This window comes from Chrysoperla carnea, chromosome 2 (assembly GCF_905475395.1).
Source record: "Chrysoperla carnea chromosome 2, inChrCarn1.1, whole genome shotgun sequence".
Lineage (NCBI taxonomy): Eukaryota > Metazoa > Arthropoda > Insecta > Neuroptera > Chrysopidae > Chrysoperla > Chrysoperla carnea.
Window position 1 is genome coordinate 48,403,602 of NC_058338.1, and position 19,275 is coordinate 48,422,876.

Below are 19,275 nucleotides of genomic sequence, written 5' to 3' on the forward strand. Positions count from 1 at the left end.
TATTTCGCTGCGCGTCGCTAACGTCGTTACTACACGCAACGAATAACACCTCAAAATTATCATGAAGTTTAATTGAGGGTGAACAAATACGTTTCAAAAATTAAACGTCAAAAAATATATCAACCTCATAATTTTATATTAAAATTTTAATGAGAACTTTTCTATTATTGTTATCATCGTTTTTTCCACATATATAGAATAAATAATAACACAACTTTTTTTTTAATTGCAGGCATTTTCCATTATACCAGTAAGCTGATAATATTTGTTTACAATGTTGGAAATACTGTCAAATTGTGATAAAAATTAATAAAAATAAATAACGTTGTGAAATTATTTTAAAAGTGTATAAGCAAAAAAAAAAGCATTTTTCAATTATGTTGTCGTCAAATGTGCTATGTGTGAAAAAACGTAAAAAGCGTTATTATTGTGTTTCGAATATATCCGATGAGCTGCCTCCATTAAAAAATGACAGGTGAGTACAATCAATAATTTATTCAAAAAGTTTTATTGTTTCAAAATACGTATACTCACTTATTATGGTAATGTAAGTGACTACAAAAACTCATAAATCATTTATATTGTAATTTTTTAACCCCCGAACTAATAAAAGGGGTGTTATAAGTTTGACCGCTATGTGTGCCTGTGTGTTTGTCTGTCTGTGGCATCGTAACGCCTGAACGGATGAAGCAATTGTAATTTTTTTGGTTTCAGTTGAAAGGTTATTAACGGAGAGAGTTCTTAGCTATGTTTCAAGTGCGAGCTTAAGATTCCGTACCCGAAAAAACTAAAAAATTTGCGATGATCTTCAAAATCGATTCCGTCTGGAAAAGATATATGAGAAAAATGATAGCTCTCTATCCTTTTCATCTCATCTGTAATCCTTGACGATCACTTTGATATTGATTTAAGAAGGAGTGTTATAAGTGTTTTTTCCAAAATTTATCAATCTACTCAATTATTCACTAAAGTTTACCTATTGATTTTTAATAAGTGTAGGTTAGTTAATGAACTAGGTAAGATGAATAATTCCGAACTCAGCGGCATGGACCGTTCGTTCGAACGCCGAGCACATAGGGGACAACAGTGGCTAATATTTAACAACTTTGTAAACTAAATGAATGCTACTTTTTAATTAATATATGTAATAGATATTACAACAGCAAAGTAATGTCTTTTATGGATATATAAGATGGTCTAAGTCTAAATCAATTCTCAAAATTTTAGAGGAGGTTACCCGATTATTTAAATAAATAAATGCCTACAAAAGTAGGCATATTTAACATTGGTTTTATGGTAAAGCGGTAGATGGATGAAATGTTTTCATGTATTTCTCCAAAACTAGTCGGTGGAAATAAAAAAAAAAATAAATTAATGTTAAAACCTTCATAAATTATTGAAAACAAAAAAAACCCGCCGTGTCCGACTAATTAAGGATGTATGAGCACGGTATTGGGAACACAAATTTAGAAACTATATATATTCAATATTGGTGGTGAATTATGTTATAACTTGGCAATATAAGATGAAAAGTAAGAATAAAATTTCTCAATATCTGGGGTAACTTTCAAAATATCGAATATTGAAGATTTTGTTTAAGGCAGATATCGAAAAATTTTATTTTTACTTTTCGTCTACATTCATAAAGTTATAACAAAATTCATCATCAAATAGTTGTTACAATGTGGTTAAATTTGTCACTCCTAGCAGCAGATCTGTTCTATACTCAACGAATATTGCCTCCTCAAATAGGTTCCAGTACGTATAACTGTGGCATCTTGATTTGACGATGGAATATTGCTAAATATAGTATAATAAAGCGAAAATACTTTTGTTTTCGAGTAATCAAAGCCTAAAGTGATATTTGAAATCATATATTAGAGGCCATTTTCATTTACGACTTTCATACTTTTGCCAATAAATTATAATAAAAACAATATCGTTGGATCTATATTTAAACCAAGAATTCAAAATAAAAAATAAAATTTGTAAAAGTGCAATAAATGTCCATAGTATATAATTATTTGAAGTCTTCCTGATTTCACTTGGTAAATATTTTTCAAATAACTTATTATACATCAATAACCAATATAGTTGGTATTCAATTATTGGATAAGTATATACCTATGATTATTACACCATTATGAAATAGATAGATAATATTTAGGTATTTTATTTTAATATGAAATCAATCTAGCACATAGCAATAAAATATTTATTGTAAAATTATTGAATACAAAAAAATTATTTATTAATATTACTCTCTATTGACTCAATAAATAATAAGATAATTGATTATATAAATTGAATTTTCATCATATTAAATAATTTTTTTGTAACATATAATTTGCACTTATAAGCTGTTCAGGAAATAATTTGAAATTTTTGCAAGCAGTTATCTACCCACTTTTCGTGGCAGTTTCAATTTTAAAAATAAGGACAACAGCCATCACTTCCCTTGCCCTCACGTATCTTACCTTTTGTTCAGAAATGTTTTTCCTTTGATTTGTAAAATTAGTAAAATGATTTATAAAATCGGTTAAGTATAAGCGAATTTCCGAAGGAAATGGAGAAAATGGTACGAGTAACGTTGGATACCATTTGGAATGAATGGAATGGAGATGGAGAAGACAGAACGAATGGAAATTGAGAAAACGGTTCGAGATAGAATAACACTTTCACTTAGAAAGTTGATCCTCATAAAAAACTAGCATTTTTTGTTTAAAACAATTTTTCGAAAAATGTTAGCTTTTGGAGGAAATGCTACTTAAAAATATGTCATTATTGCATTTAAACTAAAGAAAATACACTTAAAGTTTATCGATAATTGTCTTACTTTTCGTCTAAATTAAACAAGTTATAACCATTAATCTACCCTGCTCGTACATCCTAAAATTATATAATTCCAATATATGTAATTACCATGCCCAAAAGTAAAAAATGTTTAGAGAGAATTGTAATTTTCAGGTGTTAAAAAATAAAAAAAATTGTAATTACTCAACTGTTAGGTCTCTAAAGAACTATTGAATGAAATATATTTAAAAATGAAATTTTCCAAGTGATTTTTGCTGCCAAAGTTGTCAAACGTAATATAGACCCACCATTTGAAAAAAAAAATTTTAATATTTGACGACGCAAGAAGAAAAGCAAGAAAAGCCAATAAAATTAAAGTAATAGAAAAAATTATTCAATATAAAATTAAAAGGAAATAGCTTATAAATATTAATTAAATTATCTTATGTATAATAATAATAACAATTAATTTCTTTATTTTCAAATAAAATAATCTAATAATAAAAAGAAAGAAAAAAACTTTCATCTATTTACTATATTAAATCTTTCAAATATAAACATAAATAATAAATTATATTCATAATAAATTATGTTATTTTATTTATTAAATAATTTTAAAAGCTACAACAGCTGTACCGGACGTCCCATTTTAAACAATATAACTGAAAATTTCTTTGAAAAAGTAAAAGTGTTTTTGAGCTAGTCTTTATAAATAGACCAATAATTTCTTTTGAAAAATTTTGTTGGTACATTGATTTGATTCCATAGTAATCGAAAAGCACTCAGAATTGAAATAATTTGCATTCGGATTTCGCCGAAATAATAAAGTTGAAGAAAAATATTTCTAATCAAAGTTGTTTATTGTTTTATAAACAAAAACTTTATGAAGACTCTATGAATGCCCCTTCAAATAGAACAACTTTTAGTTGAGTAATTTTTTTCAAAAACCCTGTTAAAAATTTTTCAGTTGGATTTTTTTAAATAGGACTCACGGTATATAAATAAATAATTATACTAAATGAAATAATTAATTTTGTTGATATGCACTAATTATTTATTATTTATAAAATTAAATTTATTATTTTTAATAATTATATATAAAAATAATGATTAAATTTGATACATTGATTTTTATTTACAAATCTCTTTATATATTATACCTATGTAGGTATGTGATTTCGTATAATTAATCAAATCAATGATTTGACATATATAGTATATCGGGTGTTTCAAAAAATTATTTTTAATTATATTGTAGCAAATAAACAATTAATTGATAATCATTATCAGCGAAATTTAATGGGAAATTAAATTTTACTAATTAAAATAATATTTTTTTATTAGGTTAAAATTAAATTAATTTAGTAAAATTAGTAAATAATTAGGATGTTTTCAATTTGTCCAAGATATTGATTATTTCGTAGTAAACCATTATTTAACGATTTTATTTTTATACCATAAATGAGTTACATGCGTTATTTGATAGTCAATTACTGATCAGTTTCGCCTAACACTTATGTTGTTGGACTAAATACAAAATCTGCTCAATGTGTTAGTAACCATACTTTAAGGTAGTACGAACACCAAGGCAATTTTATATTTAGGGTTGAAATTGTTTGTACATTATTTTCAACTTTGATGATGAATTTTGTTATAACTTCATGAATGTAGACGAAAACTAAGAATAAAATTTTTCGATATCTGCCTTGGTTTTCAAAATTTCGAAAGCAAAATAATTAATTCAAATTTTTAGTTTTTGATATTTTGAAAATTTCTTAAGATATCGAAAAATTTTATCCTTACATTTCGTCTTATATTGTCCAGTTATAACATAATTGAAAAGTATTTGTTTTTTAATTTGTGTCCCCACTACCGTGCTCATACATCCTTAATTAGTCGGACACAACGGATTTCTTTTGTTTTCAATAATTTGTTAAGGTTTTAAATTTAATTTAAATGGTTCTTTTTTTAATTTTCACTGACTAGTTTTGGAGAAATCTATGAAAACATATCATCCATCTACCGTTTTACCATAAAACCACTCCCCTAATATTTTCAGAATTTATTTAGACTTCAACTTCATATCCTTAACAAAAATGGAATCAAATAAATATTAACTGATGAGATACATGTGTCCCAGATTATTACAGCAATTCTGCATCGATCATAAAAAAAATTATTTGTAAATTTTGTTTTCTTATTTGTAAAAGTTTTTGGTTATTAACACTGAAAATTGAGTTACCACGAGCTCAAAAATTTCATGAAACGTAATATTGAAGCAAAAATCTCTATTGCCTGTGGTATATTCATTATATGCCTCTTTCAAAATATCCTGGAGTTTCTTTATTCAGAATTGGTATCCCGATCTACATTACATTATTAAACCTTGCAAGAATAATCATTTGAATTTAGTCATTATAACACTTTACATTACTTGAATAATAATATTTACTTTACATTTTAAAAGATAAATCATATTACATCATTAGAAAAAATTGAAAAGAATTATTTGAAATGTAATTTGTAGTTAATAATAAAAAACAAACTTAATGACCTAAAGCAATTCCTCTATGGCTATGGTCAACCACACACAATATATGGAGAAAATATAGATAGATATGTATTATGGGTGTGCGCATGTTTTTAATAATTATGACGAAATTCATATCAATATTTTGGTTATTAAATTTTTATGTTTACAGAATGAAACAGAATAAACGCTTATAAATTAGTTAAAGATATAGAGGAAATTTCAAAAATCGAAAGCTCAATAACTCAAAAAGTGTAACAACCTCATAAAATTGTGAACTTATGTTGAATTTCTTTTTGTGAATTTGTTCATCTTGTTTAATTAATGGGGTCTAAACAATGTTTAATTTGAAGGTATTCAATTAAATTCTAATAATTCTACTGCTTAGAGTAAAAACGCAAAAAGTATTGTTTTTGTTAAATTTGGAGGGATGATATCTCAAAACTCGTTTAATTTTCGCAAAAAATCCATTCCGAAATTTTTGAAACTAGCAGAGATTACATAAACTACAAACTACAAAGGAAAAACTCTACACTTCTTTCCAATCCACCATGGCGAAAGGATCGTTGCTAGCGAAATTTATCAAGCACTTTCAGTTTTACAATGATTAAACGAATATTTTCGGAGTAGGCTAGAAATGTTTTTGAAAGAGTTCCAACAAGGAGTCAAGGTATATTATGTATTTTATATAAATACTAGCTTGACAACCACCCGCTTCGCTAGGTTTCAAAGTAAAAATTGGAAAAGACCACCATGATATAGCCTTCACCTTCTTTGCTCTCAATCTCCTTCCTCTCTCTCCTTCTCATAACACTCGAAATAATGAATTAATGGTAGAGATTGTTTTACACAAGTAAAATATATGTACGGTTTTATTTTTTTTCAATGTAAAATAGTCATAATTTATTGAGTATATCAGAAAAGATGGCCATGAATTGTTTTACATTGACTATTTTTACAGAAATCTGTAATTAATGGCCAGATTAAATTTAATTTTTTAAATTTTCTTTAATATTACTTTATAAATTATAGCTCACGTGTTATTCTGATGTATGAGCTGTATTATTTTAAAGTTTCATTCAAATACATTAATTAGTTTTTGCGTGATAGCGTAACAAACAAATAAACAAACAAACAAACATCCTTACTTTTACATTTATAATACTGGGATTATATGAAAATTCTTGATTTCGTTTTCGATATTACAGATAAAATTTAATTCCAAAATAAAATAAATATGAACAAAATAATTTATTTGTATATATTTTATATAAAAAGTAATTAATTTTAACGGTAAAATTTGTATATACATATTATATTATACCTATCTTCTATCCATGTGAATAAACTAAATATAAAAATAAAACATAATTTGGATAGGCACAGACTGTTATAGTCTGTATATAAGATTAAATTGTTTCCATGTGACACCTTCCAGGCCATGGTCACTTCAATATAAACCTAACTGTTAATTTTTTACCGATTTCAAAAAAAAAATCTCAATTTGACCTGTATGTTATTGTACTTGATATTTATGTTCGTAATGTTCTCAGAAACTTTTTTTATGTTTTAATGAATATTTTTGTTAATTAATTTTTTTTTTCAATAAAATATAATTAATAAACTGTAGGAATCGAATCAGGAAAAACAAAATATAACAAAATAAATGCTGTATGGTGGAATCGATCCGGATCAGGATTAGTTTACCATGCCTTGGTTTGTCAACATTGGTCAAGACTAACAACTTGAGCCTTTTCTTGCTAACCATTCCCATGTCCTCGTCCACGCTTTGGTCAAGGCTAATGCACCAAGTTTGTTGTTAACTTATAATTTCTGCTGCTAGCTTATTTACCAACAGTAGTAATTCCGTACTAAATATACAGTGTGTCGCATTTAAGATGAAGACATCCTTATATCTTCGTTCTTTATAGGAATATCGAATTGAAATATTAAGATACTTAACCGAAATCAGAAGTTTAAACTCAGCTTACTACAAATTGACAAATAGGGTCGATACCTACTTAATATTTTGTCTAGTGCGTCAGAGATGGATAGAGATATTGAAAAAAATTATTAGAAAATGTTGCTTATTATGTATATTTTTTTATACCTATATACCGACAAAATTCGCATATTTAATTTTTTCATTATTTTGGTCTTTACATTATTACAAGTTTATTGCAATATTTGAATACTATTAAATTATCAAGTTTATTTTTTAATTTTATAACCAGTTTGCTTAAACTTTTGTTCTATCTCTAAGGATTTACAAGATGGGTCCTACGGACTCAAGACCCAACTAACCTATGCTGCTTATTTACGAACTCGACCTCAGTATTTACGTCCTCAGCACGCTATAAAAATTTCAGCTTGATATATTTTTTCGTTTTTAGTAATCGTGATGACAGACGGACAGACGACAGACGATAGAAGACAGACAACCGGAAATGGACTAATTGGGTAATTTTATGAACACCTATACCAAAATTTTGTTCTTAGCATCAATATTTTTAAGCGTTACAAACTTGGGACCAAACTTAGTATACCTTGGTATATTTCATATACATGGTATAAAAAGAATTAACTAACTACATGCAAACATTAACTAACTGCGGGCAAACATTTGTGGCAATTATATATTTATAAGATAAATATATCCCATGCTTTCTTTTACATTTTATACAGCCATAAAACAATTTGTCAATTTTCAAATGATTACTATAGAAATAATTTCAATAAAAAAAAAAATTTCTAAAATATTCTAGTCACGGACATAAATTGTTTTACGAATAGTAGAAATTAGTTTAGAAACAAAAGACGTGAAAGAGTAAAAAATATTATGGCAATTTGTATGAAAATTTTTGTATTCATATTATAACTAACTGTTTTGGCATGCTATTCATTTCTATTAAGAATGTTTAATCAAGTGTGTGATGTATTTAAAAGATTACTTTGTTTGAGAGTACGTAGACAATTTACTACACATTAAGTTATAGGTATTCATGGCTTTCCGAAAGGCGGGATTTAAAATTATGGTGAACTTTTGAATCAGGCAAATATTAATTACATTTTATGATACACGAAAAAAAAATGTTGGTAATCAAAACGCATTACATACGATACATGTTTTTAAAGTTACACATATTTTGAACGAAAACTCATCCAATTATTTTCAGTAAATATTATTACTGAAGTTACTTTTTGAAGAGCATCACTGAGAAACCATCAAATAAAAAAATCAGAACTCACTTTTAATTTATTTTGCTATGTGTTGTTAGTTTTGCTGAAAGATACGATATCTAGTTGCATTTTTATGTGCTTTTTCTCTATAAAATTTTTATTTTATAATAACACTTAAAAATATTTCTATTTTAATCATAATAAAAATATCGGTATGCTTCATTTTAAACAAAAACTATTCAAGAAACATCATTTGTTAATGCAGTTTTATTATTCAATAAATTTGAATTACTGGTGGAAAATTATAATAAATTCTAAGGTTTACATTTTAAATATATGTATTATAGATTTTCACCGGACATTTAGCCATTTCGGTTCAGGGCATAGTAAACCCCTATGAACAATGCAGCATCAATTTTTCAGAACTGGTAAATTGCCTGCCTGCAACATCGTGGCCACTTGAAGGTAGCTCTAAGCACTTACATGCCATATATTAAGAATACATTTTTCCTCTAAGATACATGAATTACAGTATGCATTGAGATCTCTGATTAAGAGAACTGCGGCAGATTTTTTATTTTATCATTTGGTGCTAAAATTTTAGTAGATCCTCGTCCTTTCCCCAGGTTTTCACCAGGTTTTGAAGACAAGAAATTCATGTGTTTCATTTCCACGATATTTATTGAGACTAAACTTCTTTTGGAGATGACTTTCGTTTGTGCTGTGTTTTATGGTACAACATACAACTAAAGTTTTATGCTGCTTTTAATTCATCATAATTCCGCGAAATAATCATAGAGAACTTTTTCAAAATTCGTTGTATGCGTCTTGAAAAATCCTTTCAAATCAGCTATTATTCAACTGCCCGTAAAATTAAGAAAATCATACTCCGCTCGCTAAACGATCCATATAGTATAGTAACCTTGAAAGTTTTATTAAATTAAAAATTTTATATTTTATTAAAAACTTTTTTGTTGTTTCCTCGACAATTTTTTACTAGTTTTGAGCCATTGGCAAAAAATTTTTCCTAAAATATTTTTAAGAGTGATTGTGAACAATGGTAGTAAATTAGCCTCTAGAATATTGAAACTTAATTTTAGCGCGATAAAACTTATGATTGTCCAAAAATGAACCGGAAATAATCACACCTGTGTATATAACAATTAACTTCAAATATAAATAATAGTATTACTCAAAACCAAAGTTATACTCAATATGTTTGCAAATTTTCTTACAGACAATATAGTAGCTATTGGTTTTGTACCAATGATGGAATTTCTAATGTTACTAAAAATTAATTCAAACTTCCGATACTACCTTACAGATGTCTAAAATTGACCATGTTAGTTGTTTGAAAGGTTGATGTAAAATCGTCGAATAAAAGGAATTAAAAGATGTTATGAAATATAGTTTATAGTGTTCCTCGATTTATTAACTTGTCACATAAATCTTAATTTCTCCTCGATTAATTTTGGTATTTCTCGATTAGTAAAACCAAAATATTTATAATAAACAAAGTTGAGGAAATTATAACTTAAATATTTCATTTTCTCATCAGACCATTTAAGGTAAGGTTGATTTTACGTTATATAATAAAAAATTCGCAATTTTCGATAAATTCTAGTCAAATAAAAATATTTGCAGTATTAAATTTAATACTATATACCAATGATAATGAATTATTTCGATAACATCGATATTTTGTAAATATTTACGATTTTGCATTTCTATTTCTAGAAGGTGTCTTAAATATCTACAGACAGAAGAATATCAGTAATTCTACACCGAATTTCTATCATTCACGACTTACGGCTTCATTATTTATCGTTTCTAATTCTGAAAATTTCTTAATTAATATTATACAAGTTAAAATTTTTACAAAGTTCAAAGTTGTAGAAAATAAAATGAACAAGAATTTTTCCTCCAACAATTTTTTCTCAATTTTAATTAGGTATTATTCATGTTAACGGTGATTAAATTTATAAATTTTTTCCTGTAGCACCGATTGATTTGAAAATTTGACGATAAGTATATAAGACCCTAAAACACAAAAGTTATATAAATCCGAGTAGTGCTTTTGTCCAGAGGGTGGTAACTCCCCATTCTAGGAGATGGAAAATATATGTTGAAAATGACAACGGAAATCAAAAGGATGAATTATAAGCAAAAAGTATCATTTACGCATTTTTCAAAAAGTAATTAATTCCCGAGTTATTGGCGATTGAAATTCGAAGTATTTAACGTCAAATAACTGAAAAAATGACTTTTTTTTTAAAAAAGTATGCCGCACACTTTTGAAAACCCTTGAAAGTGAAAAAAGCTTTAAGTCATTTGCAGGTAAATTAATTTGGTATATCTCTCTTTTTTCTGAGAGGTACACCTTGTACATCCAAAATATTTTGACTATGAATGAAGATGTACTACAAGAAAATTTACTAATCTTACGCAGTTCATTGTGCATTCTTTTAAGTAATAAAAATGTATTTTTATATCGATTGTTATTTAAGAGAGTAGGTAGATATCACATATATTAGAAATCAGTTTATGGCTATACAATATAGGTAATATACGACACTACAAGAATGGTATAACCACGGATGGAATATATCCGGTAAATATAGATATTTATGTGTTTGTTAGCGGAAATATAGATGTGTTGATAACTATTTGATCATACTAATAAGGTTTGTCATCATTATTATATATTTGCAAAGAAACTATTACAATATAGTTTGAGAGTTCATTGTCATTTATTATAAAGGTATTGGAGACTCAATTCTTCTGTGGAAATTTTTAATACCTCCAGGTCCGACGACAGGGGAGTGTAAGAAGATACTACGTTTCCGAGCAAAACAAGGAACTCATTACTTTCCTAAATGATATTGGGGTATTTTGCAAATGGAACTGATTAACCCCCAAAAACGAAATTTTGTTGATAATAAGTTAAGTAAATAATGCAGAGTAATACAAACAAAGTTGGATTAAAATTGTAATTATTATTAATATATATTCACTGTTCATCAAAAGGTATCACAAAGTACCATATTTTGTAATTCAAGTATGTAATCCTACTAAATTTGATTATTTTCCTGATCCCGGAATTAAGCACAAAATTGATAGCTAGCGAAAAATTGATATCACATCTGAAAAGAATGATCCAAAATTAATGGGTTTCAAAAAAATTTCCAATAAGATCGGATCAAATTTGCTTGTGTTATCATGAAATCGAATTTTTTAACTTTATGACGTCATCAAAATCCAAAAAATTTAATTTTGCTCTATCACATACAAATTTTATCCAATTTTGATAAACCAAGTATGTAATCCTACTAAATTTGGGTCATACTTTTCGAATTTGTGATCAAAATTAACCTAGCTCTAATAGGTCTCAAGAATGTGAAGTCCTGATCCCGGAATTAAGCACAAAATTGATAGCTAGCGAACAATTGATATCACATTTGAAAAGAATGATCCAAAATTAGTGGGTTTGAAAAAAATTTCCAATAAGATCGGATCAAATTTGCTTGTGTTATCATAAAATCGAATTTTTTTAACATTATGACTTTATGTAAATTACTGAGCGCCTTGCATGATTCTTGACTAATTTTTTGTTTTACGTATAAAACATACGTTTTGTTTTGCGCCTCTATTTCTTATGCGCCGGTGGTGGGAGCCTGCTTTGCTACGCCCTAGCTACGGACCTGAGCTTAACCACACTTCTCTCTTTCTATAATGTAGTTTAAAATGCTTTTAAGTATTGTCCACATTTCGTGACCGATTATAATATTAATTTCACTTTTTGTCATCTCTTTTACGATATTTTTCTATTTTGTTTCAAATATAAATTTTCCCAATTTTTACCTAATGATTTATTGATAAACTGCGCTCTTAGACTATACTACCTAAGTATATTTATCGATTTTATGTATTGCAGAACTTGAATAAAAAAATATTTATTGTGATCATTAAATATAATAATTGGAGGTAACAATTTTTTGTAATAATTATAAATTAAAAACTATGTTTTTTTTTAATCGATAAAACAAATCTATATTTTCCTGTTATCATAATTTGTAAACTCATAAATTTTATTATTGTAGAATTAAGACATTAGAGTTGTAATTATTTCAAAGGACACATGCCTTAAGGGAATTAAATATTAATAATTGTGCTCAAATTTTAATATGCTATTTCTCTTTAGCTTAAAGTAATAATGACCTAAATGGACTTGTATTTAGGAAATATACTCAATAAAGGTCATAGAAACAAGTGAAATTTACAAAATTTAAAAAACCCGAGACATTTTTCGTATAGGGAATCTTAAACTTGAAACGTATATAAGAACACTCTCAAAGGGGTTCAAACTTTTATTCGTCATGTTAGATCATGAAGATTTAAAGAAATTCGAGCTGTAGTTTGGTCTACTAAGTTATAAAATATCGGCCTAATTGAAGACTGAAACCCATTAATAAATTTTATTCGCCTACCATTTCTACAGATGAAGGAGTCAATTCCCGTGAATATGCGAACACAAAATTTGTCGTTAAATCCATCCGTGCACTATATTTTTCAGAAATGTATTTTTGTTTATAGTAACTATACATATTCCTTAAGCTTGCATTTAAAATGCTACGATGCTTCCACTTCCGTTGATTATCTGGCTTAAGTTTAGTTTTTCTCAAACTATTTGTAGAGCGTTTATTAACTAACAAAAAAAATAAGTTGAAAAAATGAAAATATTGTTATAATAAAGCTTATAAATCTGAAACAGAATTCATTAATTCCTGCGAAAACGATAAATATAGTTTACGCGTCATTGAATGCAGTATTCTGTTCGAGAAATTTAGCGGTAATAATCTTCCATTTTAAGGTTACTGTTTAGAAATGGTGCCACGATGGTGTCTCCTGAAATATTGCCTTGGAAGTGAACAACTTCCCTGCAAGGGTTGTCAATGTGGTATGACTTCTTAAAAGTAGCCTTGCCAACATTCCTTTCCATAAAACAAATAGCAACGTATAATAACTATAAATTATTGCGACTTTTCCAACATTTGTTCAGTCCAGTTTTCTTAAAGTGTTCTCAGCCAAAAAATGTTGTATAATTTCGTATAATATACATTTTATTTACCTATTAACGAATAATTTCTTCATGAACAAAGAAAAAATAACAACAGCGTACTAAAAATATGTTAAACTAAATTAGATTAAATAAAAATTAATAACATTACTACTACATTTTTGTTATAAGCTTATTGAATATAGGCAAACGTTAATACACAAATGTAGTACACATGTCATAGAACTCGTCAGTAATGTATAAATATATTTTTCAGTTAAAAGAAAACACTGTGCTGTATGTTACATACGTAATACACATGCATACCCCTTCTACTACACACAAGTTTACCTGTATTACATTTTGTGTTATTTACCAATTATAATATACTAGTTGTTGTCATATATTCCGTGTATTTACCTGTGTTATACACCGTAGGCTGTTCTGTGTATTTGTGTGTTCGCCATGTGCGAACTTTTATCATAGTTCAGTTTCACAAACCTAATATGCATGTTATTTTCTAGTTCACTCAATATTATTACACACACAGGGCAATAAAATAATATTGTTTAAATAAATTCTAATTTGTTTTCCTTGGAAAATTGTAACATTTTATTTTTTTATTAATACAACATTTAACTAATATGAACTATACATTTTGAAAAACACGTTGTTTTTATAGTGTTTTTGAAATAAGAGTTGTTGTTTTTTTGACAGTTACGCGGTGTGACAGTTTAAAAGATTTTGTGTATTGTGTTTTTTGATGAATATTTTGTTTAGTGTGTGTGAGTTTTCTTCTACTTTTTTCTTGGGATTATTGCATATATTTTTGTAAGTTTTCGTTATAATTTAATTAATTTTCTTTGAATGCCGGTTAAACTTTCTTGTTAATTTATCAATAGAATACTGAGTATGTTGAAAAGAAAGAAATGAGGTTTTTTATAAAATTATTTGATCCTCTAGCCGAAGTTATAGTTTTCTCGACCGCATTCGAAACTTGAAACGAAACGAGTAGCTTTTGTGATATACTATTTTGTGGCTGGGTAGCATACCAACATTCAAGTAACCCACAAAAAACACATTACTTGGAGTTAAATCCTACCGGGAAGATCTTACTTGCGGCTAAAGGATCAAGAAAGATAGTATGCATTCTATGGTCAGAATATGGGAGGTCTTGGCGTATGTCGCCTCGGCTGTATATCGCATACGAAAGGAAATCCAACTTTCTTTTGACTTCTCAGATCAAAATGAGAAATTGAATAATTTAAAATAGGGACTATATTGACGTCATAAACAAATGGGTAGGTACTCCATATTTGAAAGTCTGATCGGATGTATTTCACTTGTTTGTAAATTTTCTGTACGATCTTTCAAGAAAAGTAAGAACTGTGATCTAAATGATGACCAGTGTAGAATCAACAATTTTCTATGTGTGACATATTTGCTAGATTATTCACTTCCGTTGACATTTAAAACATTTTGATAATATCGTAATCAATTTTCTCTACAATCTCTACAAACAGATCGATTTTAGTCCTTTACCGAAACAGATGACACTATCACCATGAAAAGATGGTCATTTTTCTTAGCTTTTTACTCAATCGTCCAGTGTGACACCAACGCACCACCCATTGTTTGGCTTCTATAGATTTTTTTCTAAATTATTTAATTATTTGCTGTGGGACAGAAAGGATGCTTTGTTAAATGATTAATACATACTTGCAACTTCGTGCCTCGTTTTCTTTTGACGAGTCTATCACACTTCTTTCTACGACTTTTTTCGAAAGTGTTTTAAAATGAACATTCTAACGGCATATTTAAGCTATCGGTCTGAAAAAACGCAGCAAGGAATTTGTCGGACACTATGACAACTTGATAACATTCATAATTATTAAACAATTTTGCAAAAATGAAACATGCATGTATTCAAAAACAAAAATACTTAAGTACGGAATGTTCGAGATGGTAGAGAAACTCATCGGTGCAGTATTTTTGTCGGACAAAATATTTTATTGTTTAATAATTATTAATTCCCTGCTTCGTAGCTTAAATATGACGTTATCATGCTCATTTAAAAACTTTGCTCTTTCGAAAAAAGTCGTAGATATAAGTTTGGTAGGCTTACCAAAAGAAAAGAGAACCCTTTAACAAAGAACCCTTTCTGTCCCACGGTCTGTGACGCCTGCAATCTGATTCCTAGTTAGTTTATAAATAGTTCTGATGAAAAAAATATTATTAGAATTAGAAGGGTATTTTCTCCCTTCCTCTAGATCTCCTATGTAATCGAAATAGAATGAACTTGTAACAGCCACATTTGTACGAGCTCTTCAGACTAATATAATGGACGAAATGAAATGCATGAAATATATAATTAAATGTGCAGATGTGTTGCAGTTTTTTTTTATACATGGTACTTTCAACTCGACAATCGTAACGTTAGCCTTCTGCAAGTAGATGCAAATAAGGAAATTATATTTAGGATAATTACTACTTAAGAAAGAGAAATTTGAATACTGTATTTTATTTCCACGCTTTATGAAATATATAAGATTCCTTAACGTTAATCAATCATTATGTGAAACGTTGCTTACATAATTTTACTGTTTTGCTAACGTAATATGTATAAATTTAATGGTCTTTTATTTTAAGTTATTACGGGTAGATAGGTAGATATATCAAATATTTAATCTATATAAATGGAACATCTGATGCTTTATCGTTAATATGATGGACTTTCCATCTCATATTTTATAAATATTTTATTTAATATTTATATATAAAAATTTCCAAACGAAAATTGATTAACCTTTTTTATCAAATAATAGTGATAATTTTAATAATAACTTAAGCGAGTAGCTGTAATTTTTATGGTATCTATTTGCCTGCATCTTTTATGCATCATGCATTTTATGCTTCTAGGCATTTTTATATCGTTTAAAAACTCTGATAAATTTTTAATATGTATTACAAACAGGCCCGTACGCAAGGGAGTGGTTTTGGGGGTAAAAACCCCTCCCGTTGAGAATCTGCCCCAAAAATTTTGAACTAACAATATAGTCCTGTAAATGTATACCCATTTATGAGACGCATTTCCAATGACAAATCATATATGCAAGCATATTTTGACCTCGATACCGTCTTGGACTTTGCCTTTGAGTTGAATACTTCAAACAGAAAACCTGGATTCTGGCGAGACTATCAAACTGGGCTGCGAAACATATTTTGATTGAAAGAAGGGGAAGCGTTGGAAAAGAGACCAGGGAAATTTTCAAAACCATGAGCGATGTCTGCGATGATACGACATAGAAGTGCGGAATTCACTCAATTTTTGCAATAAATATGCGTTTCCGAATTTCTACTAAATGGCTTCGCGTTCTAGCAGTTTTGTCTGTAAAAACAGGGACGAATGAAAGTTCCTTTTCAACCTTGTGACATCTCAAAACATACCTTGGATCGATAATGTCTGAAGATCGGCTAAACGGTTCAATCCTCACTTAATATACATCGCGGTGTAGAGGTCAATGCTCACCGAATTTTGGAAAAGTCGCAGAATTAACGTATTGAAAACATTGAATGCATATCACATTTTGACATAATTAAATGTTCTCTAACTCGAAAAAATAATTTCTTGTTTTTATTGACTTTATGACCTAACATGGCGAACAAAGGTTGGAACCCCTCCCTTGGATAATTTCTGCGCACGGGCATGATAACAAGACTAGTATTTGATTAACAACTTATTATAATCTCAAAATTATAAAGTACATATTCATAAGTGGCTTTAATCAATTGTTCTGCTCCATTTACTTACTTATTATATTACAGCCCCAAGGATGAAATATGCTCTCAAGGACACACATTATATATTTTTACAAAATAAAAACTTTTACATTGAAAACGATTCCCTCCAAACAAAACCTGTAATTACTAATAATTAATAATAATAGAAAGTGTAATAAAATAATTTAAAATAATATAAATAAATAATTTATTGTATTAAAGTATGTTTTTATTTAATTTTTTTTATAATCAAACAACATTTTTGTATTGCAATAAAAATACAATCATATGAAGAACACAAGACAAATAAACAAACAAACAGTGCAAGGTCATTGCAACAACCAGCCAGCCACCACAACAATCATTTACACTGTTGAAGTTTTTTGTTCTTGTTACTGATTTTTACACTGCTTTGTGCTCAAGAGCCAGTGGCCTTAAAACTTTATATTTTCGCCATTTACGGCCTTATACCCACCGTAAGATTAACCACCATAAGAAGGTACAATCTTTCCTAAACTATAATCTCCTAGGACCTTTAACTCTAGCTGAGAGGGAAGCATGCTGAATGCCTGAACTTAACAGCAAATCGGGAGTGCTTGAAGAGTAGACCCACTAACGAGTAGGAATAAATTTGTTAAGCAAGATTTCGTTATAGAATAACTGACACATCTAGATCAGCCATTTTGACTAGATTTGAGAGTCAAAATCTCTTACGTTGTTGCCTTATGGTTTAAGTCGGGCCCGTGTGTAGGAATCATCCAAGGAGGTGGGAGCTAAGTAATAAAAAAAAAAAACTTTTCCAAAACTTCCGCATTTATCCCTACATCGCGTTGTATATTGAGCGAGGCTTAACCGGTTCAGACATTATCGATGATCTAATGAGCATGTTTTGAGACGAAGTAAAATTAAAATGATCGTTTATTAGTCGTTGTTGTCAGTAAAACTGCCAGAACGTAATGAATTTGGTAGACATTTGGAAACGCATCTTCATTGCAAAGCATATATAGATATATTTTCCCAAAATGCAAATATCATAATAGTTTGAAAACCTGATTAGTTAGGGATTCTCATCGAGGGGGAATGTCAGCCCTACCAAAACTCGTCCTTGCGCACTTGCCTGGTTTAAGTGTGTCCCTTATCATAGGGTTTATTAAAATGACTTAGGTCTAACTCTTGGCTCTTGGAGTAAATATTTTACTTTATAATATTATATTTACTTTTGTATTTTATTAATTACACGTTTTACATTATGAACCTGTAGAGTGTATTGTAAGCAATCTTGTGCTTTGATATATTTATAATGCCCTCTCTACAATGGATGTGAGTAAGAGTATTAAGAGAAAAAAAATGAACGCGATATATTTCTATTCATGTACACTTGCGGGCAATCAAAATGGCAAATATTTTTTGAGCGATTGTGTATATTAATTCTTTCTTTGTGAGATTGAAAAGTTGTTCATCTTTTCGAAAATTATACTTGAGTTTCAACGCATAATGATATTTATCAAATTTTGAGTAAATGTCTCAAGTATAAAACAATACTTACAAGTGAAAACAAACAATTGACTGAGTTACGTATGTGGGACAATGGGGCCGCGCATTCTAAGAAAGAATAGAGGGACATAGTGCATCTATTCGACTAAAAAAAAACATTGGCGCAACAACTTTTTCAGATCATTGCATTCTAAATGCCCATAAATTTGATGACAAATTTAAAATTTTACACACATGCGAGAAGGGAAAGCTTATGAACGTTTTAGAAGTGTTAGAAACTTGGAAAAATTCAAAAACAACGTGTAACGATAAAAAGAATGTGTTACGAACTCCTATTTTAAATCTAAATTTCAAATAATTTTCTTTAAATTTTCATGGTATTCAAGAAAAATGTCAAAAAATTTTATAAAACCATGGTATTTATTTTGTTATATTTATTATG

The 19,275-nt window shown here is 28.4% G+C and overlaps 1 protein-coding gene across 3 annotated transcripts in view; it reads left to right on the forward strand.

The window, feature by feature from the left end:
- The first annotated feature begins 344 nt into the window (after positions 1-344).
- The window catches only part of LOC123293967, a 226,858-nt gene continuing 207,927 nt past the window's right edge, over positions 345-19,275 (forward strand). The window contains exon 1 of one of the 3 annotated variants that reach the window (XM_044874980.1): positions 345-475. In XM_044874980.1, the coding sequence (XP_044730915.1) occupies positions 378-475 (98 nt within the window). In that variant the 5' untranslated portion in view covers positions 345-377. Of the gene's footprint in view, positions 476-14,274; positions 14,391-19,275 lie in introns of those variants that run through there. The other 2 variants (XM_044874985.1, XM_044874981.1) reach the window with 2 other exon arrangements.